At 34.8% G+C, this 17,105-nt stretch overlaps 1 protein-coding gene and 1 pseudogene across 1 annotated transcript; one reads left to right on the forward strand and one right to left on the reverse strand.

Annotated features, from left to right (window-relative positions):
- Positions 1 to 677: 677 nt before the first annotated feature.
- Positions 678 to 5,487, reverse strand: LOC120215711 (annotated as a pseudogene).
- Positions 5,488 to 7,285: 1,798 nt separating this feature from the next.
- On the forward strand, positions 7,286 to 10,944 carry LOC120122510 (monoacylglycerol lipase-like). The gene is made up of 7 exons (XM_039141896.1): positions 7,286 to 7,895; positions 9,701 to 9,739; positions 9,851 to 9,921; positions 9,999 to 10,063; positions 10,154 to 10,243; positions 10,325 to 10,417; positions 10,542 to 10,944. The coding sequence occupies exons 1-7, from the start codon at positions 7,528 to 7,530 to the stop codon at positions 10,938 to 10,940; spliced, it is 1,125 nt and encodes a 374-aa protein (XP_038997827.1). The 5' UTR covers positions 7,286 to 7,527; the 3' UTR covers positions 10,941 to 10,944.
- Positions 10,945 to 17,105: the final 6,161 nt, after the last annotated feature.

Raw genomic sequence — 17,105 nt, forward strand, 5'->3', positions numbered from 1 at the left:
GCTCAGGCAGACGTTAAGCCGTTTGCTTCGCTGTCAATAGTTATCTACCAACTATACAATTAATTATTATTTATTATCATTTTACTAGTTTGAAATAATTATAATTCTAAATTTTCTTTTAACCATTAATTATTTTACTTTTATTTTATTTAGGGAATCTACCTATTAACTTTAATTGCAATTATATATATCACAGACTAGCATTGAACTTGCTACTTTAAACCACATTTTTGTAGCATACTGATAAATTAGTAACGCATTTTATGTTTATTGAAGTACCGGCATTTGCTTCCTTATATATACAAACTGATTTAAAAATAAATATTTTTAAAATTTGAACTTTATGCAAGAATGGTCAAATGACCGAACATAACCCTATAGAATCAGATTCTCTTTTAAAAAATAATTCGGATAGATCAGAACAGGCTTAAAGAAATACTATCATGAAGAAAAACAGTTTTCATCTCAAAAATCAGATTTCAGGTCAGAAGAATCATCAGACCATGATCGGAACTGAAACCGGGGTGGGGGGGGGGCAAAAGACAGATCATCTCCCTGTCCGTGCCTAATATTTGCATTTAATAAGTAATAGCATGCTCAAAAGAAAAAGAAAATGGATGATTTAAATCCGAAAGTAAATTAAATCAAATTTAAAAAGTAACTAAAACTCGCCCACTAATAAGTAGCTTCGAGTGGTTTCAAAATCATAGACATATCCAAATTCCAATTCAAACCATTGAGATTTAATTAAGGAAATATCCTCCAAAACAGATCATGAAGAACAATACATGACCCATTTTAGTATACAAAATCTCCCATCAAACATAATACCTAAGGCCATAATGTCTCAACCCAAAAATAGTGTAGAAGGGAAGGCCTAAGTTGGTTTTCGCATGTTTCTGCCAGCACGTATCACTTCATCGACCAACAGCAACTGTGAAGAAATTACAGGCCTGCAAAACGAGCAACCTCTTACAGTTTTTACGTACTAAACATGCTAACATCTAATGCAGGAAATCGGTCAAAGTGGAAATAATCACGTAGAAAGCTTTTACATACCCAGAGTTTATAATTTGCCGTTTAACAGAGTAGTTGTCGAATATACCCTCCATTTGGGGGTCCATAGGTTCTCCTGTTTATGGTTTAGACCCACAATATTGCCTCTGTCATGCTCCCCCTGAATTGACAATCAAAAACAATGATCAACTTAATATTTTCTTCACCTTCTCGTTTCTAAATGGGGTCAAATGTAACAGTAAAACGGACAAAATACCGTAAGACCAATTATGACATCCTGAGTATCGAGCCCAGCATTTTCAGCAAGTGTCTTTGGCACCACAAGAAGGGCATCTGCGAAAGCTTCAACACCTAATTGGGCACGCTGTTCAAAATTTATGAACATTATAAATATTTTCATTTCACCTACTTTAGATAGGAAAATACCAGAGATTTACCCCTTGAACAGTTTTCTTTACTTCATTAATTAGGTATTGTCTAGCTGCAACTTCAAAAGCTCCCGCACCCTGAAGCACAAGTATATCAATATATCAATATCATAAAAGGTTGCAGCGTGTAAAAATCCAGCCAAATAATTCTGTCTCAAATTATGCCTTTATAGTTAAATTAGAGGATTCAAGGGCTGCCTGAACCTTTCATTTCCTATCTTAGACTGACGCTGACGTGAAGACATGGACTATGAACTCCATTGCAAATAAAATGCTAAACAAGCAAAACTTACTAATACAATGCTTCGTCTTCAATGGTATTCTTAACAGCTCGCAGCCCATCACGAACAGCATCCTTAATTTGGGCAATTGTGTGGTCGTTTGGCCCTATATTTATTAACAATAGCATGAATATTAATAAACTGCAAGCTAACTGTTTCATAAGCAGCACTAACTGTATAGATATTAAATTTGTACAAATTAATTAAATGGAAAACAGTACTACATACCTTTTATCAAATTGTACATGAATGGGGATGTTTTACATTTTCCACAAATGTATACTTATCTTCCCCAAGGACGTGCTCATAGACAAGACCTGCCCAGCCAAGACAGTCAGGGGTTAAATCATCAACAGAATTTACAGCTTCTCCTCCACAAGCCAAAACAAGCCTTTCCATATTTCTTCTCTTTGCTCTTCTGAGGGCAATGATCTACAAAACCATAATCAGAAAATTGCAATAAAACACATGAGAGACAAACTTTAACAAAAACCATTAAAAAAAAAAACAATTATATATACAACTCTTCAATGGAAGAAAAAATTCATAATCACGTCAGCCTTAAGTCTGATGCTTCTTCTATATTGAGGGAAAATTGATATATTGCAACACTTGTAAGAAAGCTATACACAACTACCGAAGAGGGAGACATTATGAAAACATCTGAAGTTAGAATAGGGTTGAAAGAACAAAAATCCATAGCTTACCCCAGCTTGTTGAAGAAGATTCAAAGAGGGGGATCAATACCCTTTTGATTGATAACAACAAATTGTTTTCAGTGCCCGCACAAACCTACGATGGCCAAGAGGAGTAGGAATATCATAAGAATTTTCACATCTGCTACACCAATGCCACAATTACAATGGTATGAGGCATAACAAAAGCTACCTTATTTTTTAGCTCGATAATTTTTTTGACTCTTTCATCAACTGAGCGCCTTTCAGCTGCAACCATTGCTTCTCTCTGCTCAGCATTTGAGTAGAAGAAGCCTGCATTTATTTCACTGAGGGCTAAAACATTAGTCACATGATAACTACCACAACAAATACATCCACATTGAGGATAACGGAAGGAATGCAGCAGCAGACACAAAATGAAAGCTTAGCACAAGACTATATTTCCATGAAAGAAAATTTAATATCAGTGTTAACCACGGACGGACACATAAAAGGATAATCAGACTAATTTTCCCAAACCGACTAGTTCCCCCTCCTCTTGCACCCCTCACATAACAAACAAATAAAAATGGAGTTAAAGAAATGCTCATATATGTACCTTTTCTCATACTCCAATGATACATTACATGTCAAGATGTAACAATTTTCTGCTCGCTTCATATCTGGATGCCTAGAACCATGGTCCAATACTAGTCCCTCCACCTAGGGAAACCAGAAAAGGTAAACATAGGAAGTTGCATGATATAGAAGCACACCAACACATACACGCAAACAAAAAACAATGTATAAACAAAACAGAAGTACTCAGGCTTCATTAGACAAACAAAACTTGTTTCAATTAAGAGAAGGGAAAGTGAGTAACACTTGGAGGAAAGTTAAATCTATAGAAGTTACATTAATTAATGCACAATACCAACATATTTCATGATTTCTTATCAATATTATTTGTGATTAATTTATAAAAAAAGGAAAAGAGAAGCTTCCTAGATTTTATTTGATATGGCCAAATTTGCATATGTTAATTCAAGATAACATTGTTTCATGGAATCAAAGATCAAAAGTACTTTAATTGTAGCTATTTTAAGGGAAAAATAGTAATGTACCTGACAACTATGGGCTAATTGACAGGTTAGAATCTAGGGAACTACTTGGGTGTCTCTAGAAAACAAGAAGCCTCATGACTCAAAGGAGTAACCTCGAACAAAAATTCTCAAAATTATTAATAAATGTATGATTAATAAGCAATCGAAACTTGGCATCATACTGTAACAGCAGCAACCACAAACAACATTGAATACTATAATCTTGAAAGATTTAAACAAGAGCACAAGTATTGAGAAAGGTGGCATGAATACAGTGCAAGATGAAAAGAAGAAAATACAAACATACCAGCTGTGTGTCTACATCAAACTTGTCGCATGTGCATTATTTCCACCATAAAGAGATCAATAGGCTCATCTGGTTTTCGGATACAGAGTACCTGCATCAAATAAAAGTTTATGTAACCAAAATCTTAAGATGAAAAGGTAGAAACAAATGATTCTCCCACTTACAGCATTAACAACTATGTCTGTCAGTTGATCAGCCAATCCTTCATACAACTGTGTGAGAATACAGATAGTCAATCATATAAAGTAGGTGTCATTGAAATTGGATAATATAGTAATATATCATGTCATTGAAAACAGACAGTAGAAGCGCGCATATGATATTAATGATATTTATGACTGCATATGAATACTGTTCAACTATGTATTTATGTATTATTTATACATGCTTTGCATTTTATCTATATTTTTAATTTTCTGACTGCCGGAGGTCTTCCACGGAAGCTACTCTCAACCTGGCGTTGGGGGCAGCCTACTACCCTACCTCCCCCTTACCCCATTGCATATGGGAATTGGGTTTTGTTGTTGTTGTTGTATTGAAAACAGACAGTATGGTAAAGGAGTGTAGAAAATTGAAAAATACCTTGGTCCTTACTGTGGTTCTCGCAACCATTTTCAGGATCTCCTTATCTGGTTCAGAACCCATCACCACAGGAGTCTTAAACTTCTCAAGGAACTGAAGGGTAGCTCTTTTAGCAAATTTCAAAGCCATCAACCAGAACACGTGGATGCATCCCTAAACCAAAGCTTTATCACTAAGCATATAATTGATAAAGAAAAGGAAATATGTATGAATATGTTTGTGTGTATACATGCAGAAATGCTATGTCAAAACCTGTCGGCTACAACCATTTGGATTTTCAAATTTAAAATTTTCCTTAATCATTTTCAGTGGCAATATCATGAGCTTGACCTAAAGAATCTTACTAAAGTCTTCTTAAATTTTCCTTACAAAGACAAGATTACAGTCAGTAACATGACTGAAACAGTTACTCCTATTATCCCAATGCCATCCAACTAAAAAAAGACCCTTAAATCTAATACAAGAGTGCAGAGTTTAGCAGTTCTTTAACATGGGTTCAAAACAGTCATACGAGTCCTAACCTTCATCAATATAACGCTCAGATTGCTTCATTAGCTCGCCAATGAAGAGCACGGTAGATGTAGTTCCATCGCCGCTAGTGTCATCTTGAGCAACAGCTGTCCTTGCTATCATAATAGCAGTCGGGTTTTGAATTTGCTGAAGCATTTTTCCAATCAAACAACTAAGTAAATTGTACGAAATCAATCATTTCCGTTCTCAAACATGAAAAATCCACATCTTCCCTAACTATTTAACATTCTTTCACTAAAAGCAAACGAAGCATTTAAATCTGGTTAAGAAAACGAAACCACTTCCTATCAAACAAATGACAAGGCAAAAAGAGAAAGCTAGAAATTTGAAGAAAAAAAAGGGAAAAGGAAGGACCATTTCTTTCAATAGAGTGTTCCATCTTTAGTGAGCTTGATATCGCCAGATCCACCAACAAGCATTTTGATGTGCCTTTGGGACCCAGATTCGTTTTGAGAATCTTGCAACCCTTTGGCTGCGTTGATGTTCATGTGCAGCGCCGCCGATTTGTTGAGAACTTCGGCATTAGGGTTCAACACTCGAAGCGACATCGTCGGTTAGCTTTTTTTTTTCAAATAACAAAGTTGGAAGCGAAGTGGGGAGGGCGTGCAAATGAAGAAATTGAAAGGTCGGAAGGGTTTTAGCCTTTAGGGCTTTCTCGAACTTTTCTATAATAATGTAAATAAATAAATAAAAAAAATTTATGGGCTGACCCAAATTTGAGTACTAGGTCTAATAAACAACGCAAGCCCAGAAGTAAAATAAACTTGGGTTAACTCCACTAAGCGTCCCTAACTATCATTCATATTTTAAATTGATTCCTAAACTTCAAATCCAGGTATTAGTATTGTACAAATATATCCTTTTTTTAACTCACACGTCAATTTAGGTTTTAATTATACTTGAATATAGATTGGAGCATATTTAAAATATGCACAGATCAAACTGTGAAGGTATAACGTCAAAATTTACTTTTTAAAGTTTATTTGAATAGTCACATTAGTTCGTATTTTTTAAGCATTTTCACTTTTAACGTCTTATTTTTTATCAAGATAATTTATTTCTTGTATGAAAATCGTTAATCAATTAATAATCAACACTGTGTTGATGTGATATTTAGATATATTAAAATATTAATGTGATATTAGCATGTGTAGTTAAGTTAATTCAATTATTGATAACACGAACACTTTAAATAATATTTTTATTAATTTATGTTAATATAAATTATTCAATTATTAATTTCTAAAATTATTTGCGTGTATATGTTTATTTAGGTATGGTCATATTAATCGTCACAAAGTCAATAACTTCATATCATTTAGGTAAGGAAAAAAAAACTTTAGTCATGTTCCTATTTTGTTCTCAGGTTATTCGTCCTAAATTTTTATATTTATCTTTCGTTGACAATAGTGTGAGTCTTGTATTAATCACCGTTCACAAGTTTTTTTTTCTTTTTCTTCCATTACTTTCTCATTCTCTCTTTCTCACACTTTATCATAATTTTGTTTTGTATATGAATTGTACTTTTTTATTTTGTTTAATTAATCTTTTCATTTTCTCACTTTTTTTTTCATTTTCTTACCGTTGAATTTGATGTAGTTGATATTTATTTAATTGTTTTTTATCTATCTTTACTTTACACCTCATATTAGTTATTTTATATTGATAGATGCTCACAATCATTTTGTACAAGTCGTATTTAAGTTGTAATGAATCTAGTTTCTTAATATTTTTTCATTGGTATATACATTTTTATATTATTGTTGTTTATATTAATCATTTACCGTCGATAAATCATGTTTGTTTTAATTTAATATATATATATATATTTAAATTTATGTTATGTGATGTGATAATCTCAAGGAAAATGATAAGTAAAGAAGATTAGTGTACCTTAATTTATATAGTTTTTTAAAATATAATTTATTATATTTAATTTTATTTAATAAAATATAATGTTGTAATAAATTCAAAAAAATATTACAGTAATTATTAAAAAAGTATTAGAATAAATACTAATCATTATAAAATACAAAATAATATAATGTATTAAAATAACTTTTAGATCTTAATACAATTTACTCTCTTAAGATTTGACTATAATTCTATCACGTGAGAAACGTGCTTCCCGCCCTCCTTTCGACGATCATCAGCAGAAACATTAACCAAACCTTTTCCGTCAATTTAAAAATAGATTATTTTCCATTTTACTTGTAAACAACAAAAACAAACTAGGTTTGTTTCTGCCACGAATTCTTCCAGATAAGCATCGCCTAAACAAATTAATTTTCCTGGAAAATGAATGATTTGGGTCGGCTCTAAAATTGGTAAGGCTTAATTTTATATGACCTTGACACAGATAATTTCTTGGACAGCTAAAGAGAAGGTGTTTTGACAAATTTCTTTCTTTTTTGTGGTGTGTTTTTTTTCCTCGTTTTGATTTGGTTTCTCTAGGTTGATGATCTGCTCGTCAACTAGAGCGATTATCATAATAACTATAGAAGCTCAAATTCAAAACGTGTTTTTTTCTTCTTCTCATTTTCATTTTATTAAGTATTTCCAATTTCACTGAAACCATTGCAAACCCAGAGAGCCGATTTCAGAATCTAACTGCTTAAAGAAATGGCGGGGGAACCGTTAACGTGGGGTGTAAGCGACCTCATCAACGAGCTCTTCTCCTTGCGGTCGTTGAGGACTCTGTTGCTGCTTTTTAACGCCGTCGTTTTTCTGTTCCTTTTCCCGTTCCGGGGACGGAAACGCGCCTCCGCGATGTGTTCTGAGGAGAAAGTGGGGAGGGATGAAAAGCAAGAGTGCGGGAGGAAAGGTTCGGCGGCGCCTGTGGTGAGGGTCCCGGCGGAGAGGCGTTTGCTGGCGATTCGGAGGGTGGTTCAGGACGACTCCGTCGTTATCAGGGAGTTCTCGTTGTTTTCTAGTGCTAGAGGCGATACATTATTCATTCAGACATGGTCTCCGGCTTCGGTCAAAATCAGGTCAGATTTAGATGAAAGTTTTGGGTAAGATAATCACTCAATTATCAGTTATATTATAAATAGATCACCTTTTTTAAAATTTTAACTTAATCAACCAATTAAAAGATTATAACAAATAGAGTTAATTGCATCATATGTCCCCAGACAATAACCCTTATTGGTCCTTAAACTTTTAAATATCCCAATTTCATCCCCAAACTACAAGTCCCATTATAAATTAGTCCTTAAACTTTTACCATTATAATTTCATCACTGAACTATGACCCTCTTTCTAAATTGGTCCCTAAACCTTTGAATATTTAATTTCATCCCTAAATTCATCCAAATATGTAATTAGTTTCAACCTTATTTTAACCTCAATTTTGTTTTTCAAACATATATAATATAACTTCACCTAATGATTTATTAACAAGATATGTGATTAGTATATATGATAGTTTAGGATGAAATTGGAATGTTCAAAAAGCTTGGAGACCAATTTAGAATGAAGGTCTAATTAGGGATGAAATTGAAATGTTCAAAAGTTTGATGACTAATTTAGAATGATAGTCATAGTCTAGGGATGAAACTGAAATATTTAAAAGTTTAAGAACCAATTTAAAATAAGAGTCATACTTTGAGGACATATGATGCAATTAACTCTTAAGTCCATATCAATTAAATAGAGTTAACTGCATTATATATCCCCAAACTATAATCCTCACTTTGAATTAGTCCTTAAACTTTTAAATATTTTAATTTCATCCTCAATTTATGCCTCTCATTTTAAATTAGTCCTTAAACTTTGAACATTCTAATTCCATCCATAAATTATGACCCTCTTTATAAATTGGTCTCCAAACTTTGAATCTTCCAATTTCATCCCCAAATTTATCCAAATATCATTAGTTTCAACCATAGTTTAACTTATTTTTTTCAAACATATAAAATATAACACGGCCTAACGCTTTTATTAACAAGAGATGTGATTAGTATATACGTATAGTAAAATTGGAATGTTAAAAAAGTTTAGAGACTAATTTAGAATGAATGCCATAGTTTGAGGATGAAGTTGAAATATTCAAAAGTTTGAGGACTAATTTAGAATGATAGTCAAAATTTAGGGATGAAATTGAGACATTTAAAAGTTTAAGGACCAATTTAAAGTGAGAGTCATACTTTGAGCACATATGATACAATTAACTCCATTAAATATTGTACAAAATATTAACATGGCATGGTATATTAATAGTTTTACTCCTCAAAACTTATGTATTCTATTTGGTCTAATTTAAAATATTTAAAGCAAATTAATAGATTTAAACTTTCATATTTATAAACTTTGTAAGTTTAGTATTTATTGTTTGTTCTTCTAAAAATATTATATCATTTTCCTATCACTTTCTTGGTAGACTAATAGTTTGACAGTAATTTGTTGCTCTTTTATGATAGGATGTAATGATCCAACTATTGTTTTGATTCGATAGATTTGCTTGATTTATCTCTATTACAAAAAAATGACTAAATTCATAATTTTTTTAAAATATAAAGAACTAAATTTATTAAATTTAAACCAAATTTATAAAATATTTAATCAAACCACATTAAATATCTGTTTTTATCATGTTATATCTAGTTTCACGCATAAAATCATATTGAATAATTTATCTATATAATCCCATCTAATTTCCTTCAAGCTACAATCTTTCTACAATCTCTACCCCTCCTTTTGATTTACAATTACATTTTGTTACTGATTTCTTTTTCCCAGTTAAACTTTCTACTTCATTCATTTTGATACTGATGTTATCCATGTGCCTTTCCAGGGGAGTTGTTTTTCTAATGCATGGCTTGAATGAACACAGGTTTGCTATTTGGATTTAATGCCTTGTTAGAGGTCATATTCATTTTATTCCATGTTTTTTTCTTTTGAATCTTTCGCTTAACATGTTTGCTCTTTTTCCCTCGCACAACAGTAGCAGATACAATGATTTTGCGAAGCGGCTAAATGGTGATGGATTCAAGGTCTACGCAATGGATTGGATTGGTAAGTTTAAGTTTCATTCTATGGTTCATAGTTTCATAATTTCATGCTTAGACTTATTTGCTCGTAATATCCTGTAGGACATGGTGGAAGTGATGGGCTACACGGATATGTCCATTCTCTTGATTATGCTGTTGCCGACATGGTATGTTCTTTCTAAGGTTTAGCTGTAACATTTATTTTTGAAGTAAATATTGAAAGTGTCATCTTCATTTATCTTCCCAACTTGTCGCAGAAGTTGTTGCTTCAAAGGATTTTATCTGAAAATACTGGTCTTCCATGCTTCTGCTTTGGTCATTCCACGGGTGGCGCAATTGTCCTTAAAGTAAGGCTTTATAAAGAACAATTGTGGTCGAGTAGTATTTCGAATAATATACCAACATTGATTCTGTTGCGTTAACTGTAGGCAGCACTTGATCCGGAGGTTGAAGACAAAGTAGCAGGCGTTATACTAACATCCCCAGCTGTAGGTGTTCAACCATCTCATCCCATATTTGTGGTAAGATCTTCCTTGTTTATATCATTCGTCTCTTCTTTCTGCATTCATGGATATGCAGTGTTTTTTCTTCTTTGTCGCATTCCTCGAAGAACATGAATGGTGTAAAATATCATTTCCATGGCAGGTACTTGCCCCTATCATCTCATATCTATTTCCAAGGTTCCAAGTCAATATTGCCAATAAAAGCGGGAAGCCGGTTTCAAGGGACCCGGCGGCACTGGTGGCTAAGTATTCGGATCCATTGGTGTACACGGGACCCCTCCGGGTAAGAACCGGCTATGAAATTCTTAGAATAACAACCTACTTGCAGGAGAATATGAGTAGATTGAAAGTTCCTTTCCTAGTTCTCCATGGCCTGGATGATACCGTAACCGATCCTAAAGCTTCTCAGAAACTGTACGATGAGGCCTCAACCGACAAAACGATCAAATTATTCGAAGGCCTTTTACACGATCTCCTCATCGAACCTGAACGAGAAGCTATAATGGACGACGTGATCCAGTGGTTGAATTTCAGAGTATAAAAGGAATACCATGAAAAAAATAAATTAGAACAGAAGTCACCCAAGTTTTGCTGGTAGAAGGTTTCCAGGGAAGTAGATGACAATAATTTGTATGTCCAAATAAACTCACCACTTCAATGTCGGAACCTCACCGTTTTTTTATTATTTACTTGATAACATGTTGTTAATAGACCAGAATGATTCATCATGGTTCCTGAAGCTCTGTACATGATGGTCTCTGTTACATGGTGTAAATGGAAATATATTATAGCTCAAAGTTTGCATCAATTTGTTGTTTTATATTGATTCAAGTGCACAATGCTTAAGAGTTGTCATTGTTATCATATTTCAAAGCACTAAAACTAGACCGAAGTGGGCGGTAAACCTGTCGTCGAAGTTTCTCTTTCGCTTCTTGTTGCTTTAGACTGGCTGAGGCGACCGATGACTTGTTTCATGGATTCCGACATTAATTTGTTGAACAACCGAATACCAAATACCGTACCATTGTAATCATACACTTTGTAAAATACGTGATGAGTTTTATTTTTCTTGTAATTGTTTTGTGAAGGAACCGATTCCGACGAGGATCTTGGGGAAGCTTTTAAGGTTTTGGATAAGGATCGAAACGGCTTTATTTCAGCAGCTGAGGTAAATAGAGCAAGAGTAGTCGGTCATTACCTCTCGAAAGCATTGTATTGTGAATATAGAGAAGTAGCTTCTCTTATGCTTTTTTTTTTCCTCAATATCAAATGCCTGCAAGTTTCAAATAATTGTCGGTTCTTTTCTCCATGCAGCTCCAGCATGTGATGGCTAATCTCCGGCAAGTGAACTAGGAGGAGTTTGTAAGGATGATGCTAGCAAAGTGATAGCAGTTGCGGAGTTGGGAGGGAAATGTTAGCCTTTCCAACCACATGAAATCGTTATCTATGTCCGATTTAAAATCTAAATAAACTTGCGTAATATTATATTCGATGAAAAGGAAATCTTTTCAACCCCATCAGTCAGTTTTTCCCTGTTGCGTTTTCATGATTTAGATTCATTTATTACGTGAACCCAAGGCTTTCAACACATTGGTTCCTTTGACTTTGTGGAATTGACCACCCCAACTTCTGTTTTTTGGATTTAAACATTAAATCTCCCCACTCACATGACTTGCTCCTTGAGTCATCACCTTTCAACTTTGGGGGAAATTTTTTAAGGGGTTTTAGATCAAAAGAATCTCAACTTCATCATTAGGGGTAGGGTTTACTGCCCAAGGCTCTTTAACATCTACTTCATTCTATGCTTTCTTTTTCCATATATTGTTTTTGGTTTAATTATGAATTTCATCCTTCAAACTGACAAGTTCATATTTTTAATTTATTAAAATTTGAGTCTCCTACTTTGAAAAGACTAATAAATTAATTGACATGGCAACCCCAAATCATAAGTTTTCTTCTTTAGTCCCTTTTAACATCTTATGTTTTTAAATCAAGGCAATTGTAATAATCAATAAAATTATTAGAAACTCGTACTAAGTAGTAATTTCATATTTAAGTTGTATTGAAATTTTTGTTCGCATAGTCTTCATAAAAGTATATATAATTTAAGCTACTGACATCGGGTTTGAGAAATTAATCGATTTATAAGAAAATGTCTCAAACTAGAAATGCATAAATCCTATACGAAAAAAATATATTGCAAGTGAGCTTATATCCTATAAGAAACAAATTATTTGACCCATCTCCTATGCACACACCATAAACAAAATCACTTTATTGAACTCAAGCTAAGCCCTCGGACATGGTTGTTTTAAACTCATACAAATCACCTAACAAGAACAAGAACTTATAACCAACTCAACCACCCCAAGAAAGCATGCCAAAATCATGGGCCTTTTACATCCGTTCCTTGCAAAGCATTTGACCCTTAATGGAAAGGCTTTTCTCTCGCAGATAACACCTCTGTTCATCTTTTAAGATTCTTTCCATTATGTTCTGTTCACCACTAAAAGACCTTTTCTTTTTGGTCACCTTTTGTTTGTTGTTCTCTCCCTCGGTGTTTGTCAGCTCTACAAGGCATGGAAATTATGTGCTTGGAATCCCTTGCAAACCCAATGGGGTGGGTGACGTGTCCTAACATTAGTTAAAGGTTAGCAACACAAAATCTATGCACCCACAATTGAAGATATCACGCACTTTTTAGATGTTTGTGTGAGATTGATATATAAATCCACTACCATATTTAAGATGATAGAGGCAAGCACATGCATGGAGACTGAAAAGGGTCCTCTACCTAGAATAGAGTATACATTACAACCGAAAAACATAGAAGGAGATGAAAAGAAACATATCCACACTCCTTGTCTGCTATCACTAGATACATAATCTTGCTTTAACCACCCATTATTTCTAGTTATGTGTCTTTATTTTAGGTTTATTATGTTTATCGTAATTAAATCATAATATTATATCACAATAAATTAGATATATTCATGAATTAATCCGAAATTATTTATAAACACTTACATCCTAAACCCTAATTTTTTAAAAAAAATATATAAAGTTGTCTAACGATGCAAGCTATAATTTATTAAGAACAAGAATGAAAAATGAAAAGGCAGAAATAAGGCTGCCTAGCTGCTGGGTAATGTTAAATATACAAAGGAATTTGGGGATGATTGGATTTGGAATCGTAAACACATACATCATCGCAGGTGAATGTGGTCTGTACGCATATTGCCCATGCATTCCTTGTATGTAGCCTTCTCTCCAAATTAAACAATTAACATATAAGTTAGGGGTCCCACTTCTTAACATATTTGTTGCATGCAAAGCTACAAAATTTTTTGGATGAATTATTCATTGTTTCTTTCTCTCTCTACGTGGGATCAATTTTGAAACATTTGGATTGGGTGTTGAAACAAAGCTTTTATTAAGGAGTGGGCACTCTACTGCAATCGACACCAGCATTCTACAATACACAGATAGCTGATGAACATGAGAGCTGGAAATTTAACAGAGAAAGAAAGAAAAAATACTGAATGTTTAAGGGAAAGCTAACGACCATCAAACCCTCAAATAAATCCAACCAAAAAGTCATCTCATTTTCCTTCCTCTCTCATGTTCTACTAAAGCTTTTTCTCTCAATCTTTGCTTTGGCTATTTGGTTTTATTATTAAACAACGTCAAGTTTTAAATTTGCTGCATGTTGATAAATCAGGCAAAGTAAACGAAAGAACACAAGAATTTTAACGAGGTTCGGCAATGTGCTTACGTCCTCGGTGCCTAGGCGGCGCTAGAAAATTTTATTCAATGCTCATAGGTTTAGGTTATATCTCTATTTATAATAGAAAACCCTGGTACATAATTACAAAATTAACCCTGTACCGTACCGCGGGGGCTGCGCCCCGACACCCCCAACCCACATAATCGTAACTCCCTCTACGAGACTTTCTTTGTAAGGACAGTTGATGTTGGCTCACTCCGCTCCATCCCCTGTCCTCTTTACCAGTATATTTATGAGTCATACCCTACAAATCTCCACCTTGGCGAATATCCTGCCCCTTAGGAAACATTCAATGTGGGTTGGGTTACCTTAGTTCTTTAACAACTTGAAACATTCAACAAGTCCAAGCAATGCTTGAACTTGTCTGTCGTAACTGGCTTGGTGAACATATCAGCGGCATTCTCATCAGTGTGTACCTTCTGAAACAAAATCTCTTCAGATGCAACCAACTCTTTGATCTTGTGAAAACGTACATCAATGTGCTTAGTTCTAGCACGATATACCTGATTCTTAGCTAAGTGAATAGCACTTTGATTGTCGCAAAGCAGCTGAACTCCACCTTGTTGAACACCCAACTCCTTCACTAAACCAGTGAGTCATAAAGCTTCTTTTACAGCTTCAGCCGCTGCCATGTACTCAGCTTCAGTTGTAGATAGTGCCACTACAGATTGAACAGTAGACTTCCAACAAATAGGTCCTCCACGAAGAGTAAAAACATACCCTGTCGTAGATCTTCTATTATCCAAGTCACCTGCATAGTCTGAATCCACATATCCTACAACCAAAGGATTATCTCGTTGACTACCAAAAACAATTCCATGTCCCATAGTACCCTTTAAGTATCGAAAGATCCACTTGACTGCTTCCCAATGTTGCTTACCAGGTTTAGACATGTACTTACAAACTTGACTAACCATGAGCTAAATCAGGACGATACATACCATTGCATACATCAAGCAGCCAACAACATTAGAATACGGAACCTTTGCCATATCTTCAGCTTCCTTATCTGTCTTAGGGAACTGTTCTGATGAGAGCTTAAAGTGGTTCGCCAATGGAGTGCTAACTAGTTTTGCGCTGCTCATCGCAAACTTTTCTAGCATTTTTTCAACATAACCCCGTTGAGATAGCCACAGTCTCCTTGAGTCTCTGTCCCTGCAAATTTCCATTCCAAGAATTTTCTTTGCAGCACCTAAATCTTTCATATCAAATTCCTGACTCAATAAAGTTTTCAAACCGATAACATCATCCATGTTCTTCGTAGCAACACAATCATCAACATACAGTAATAGAAAAATAAAAGAACCATCATCAAGGCTCTTAACATAGACACAACAATCATACTCACATCGATTGTAGCCAATCTTGATCATATAGGAGTCAAACCGTTTATACCACTGTCTCGGAGACTGTTTCAACCGTACAAAAGATTTCTTCAATCTGCAAACTAAATGCTCGTTTCCAGGTTGAGTGAAACCTTCAGATTGCCGCATGTAGATCTACTCCTCTAAATCACCATGCAAAAAAGCAATTTTAACATTCATCTGCTCTAAATGCAAATCCCAACTGGCCACCAATGCAAGTACTGCTCGGATTGAAGTGTGCCTGACCACAGAGAAAAATTCATCATAATCAACTCCTTTCTGCTGTGAAAACCCTTTGCTACCAAGAAGTCAGTTGAGAAGTTTCTGGTTTCTCAACTGGAAACTGCTCGAAATCCACCACTGTCGTGTCTTTCTTCTGTTGCAACATGGATTGTTCATCAAAAACAACATCTCTACTGATCACAATTTTCTTCGTAATTGGATCCCAGAACTTGAATCCTTTGACACCTTTCTTGTAACCCAGAAAAATGCACTCATTCGATTTTGCATCAAGTTTGGATCTATCATCAGCAGGTACATGCACATAAGCAGGACAACCAAAAATCCGTAATTTATCAAAACTAACATCATGACCAGTCCATACCTCTTCTACAACTTTTCCAGCCAATGATGCCCTTGGCGATCTGTTGATAAGATAACACGCCATGTTAACAGCCTCGGCCCAGAAGTGTTTGGGAAGCCCCGCATTCAACTACAAACATCTGGCTCTTTCATTCAATGACCTGTTCATCCGTTCCGCAACACCATTCTGTTGTGGTGTCTTGCGCACTGTAAAATGTCTCTTAATCCCGTGCTCCTTACAGAAGTGTAAAAACTGTGAATCTGTGTACTCCGTACCATTGTCAGACCGCAAACACTTGATTTTTCGTCCTGTTTGGTTTTCTACCTCAGCTTTCCACAGCTTGAACTTCTCAAAAACTTCAGATTTCTGTTTCAAAAAATACACCCAAACTTTCCGTGAAAAATCATCAATAAAAGTAAATACCTAGATCCACCCAAAGACGATGTCGTGGAAGGCCCCCATACATCATAATGCACATAATCAAGAATCCCTTAAGTTGTGTGCCTCGTAGTCTTGAAACAAACTTTAGTCTGTTTACCAAGAACACAATACTTGCAAAAATCGAGCTTACAACTTTTGACACCATGCAACAGATTTCTTTTGTGTAATTCTGTCATACCACGTTCACTAAGATGAGCAAGACGCATATGCCACAGTTTTGTATATCATCACAGGACTCAACAGAATGAACTCCACCTGCAACGGTACTCCCCTAACAATCTATAATATTTCCTGCAGTCATCTTTCCTTTCATCACAGTCAAAGCACCTTTAACAATCCGAATGGTTTCCCTATTCTCATCAGCTTTAGGGATAAAACCATTCTTGTGCAAAGTGCCCAAAGAAATCAAATTCTTCTTCAAATCTGGGATATGTCGAACACCACTCAACGTCCGAACAGAGCCATCATACATCTTAATTCTGACATCACCAATACCAACAATATTGCAACATCGATCATCACCCAAATAAA

This window comes from Hibiscus syriacus, unplaced genomic scaffold (assembly GCF_006381635.1).
Source record: "Hibiscus syriacus cultivar Baekdansim isolate YM2019G1 unplaced genomic scaffold, ASM638163v2 tig00000002_pilon, whole genome shotgun sequence".
NCBI classification, from domain to species: Eukaryota; Viridiplantae; Streptophyta; class Magnoliopsida; order Malvales; family Malvaceae; genus Hibiscus; species Hibiscus syriacus.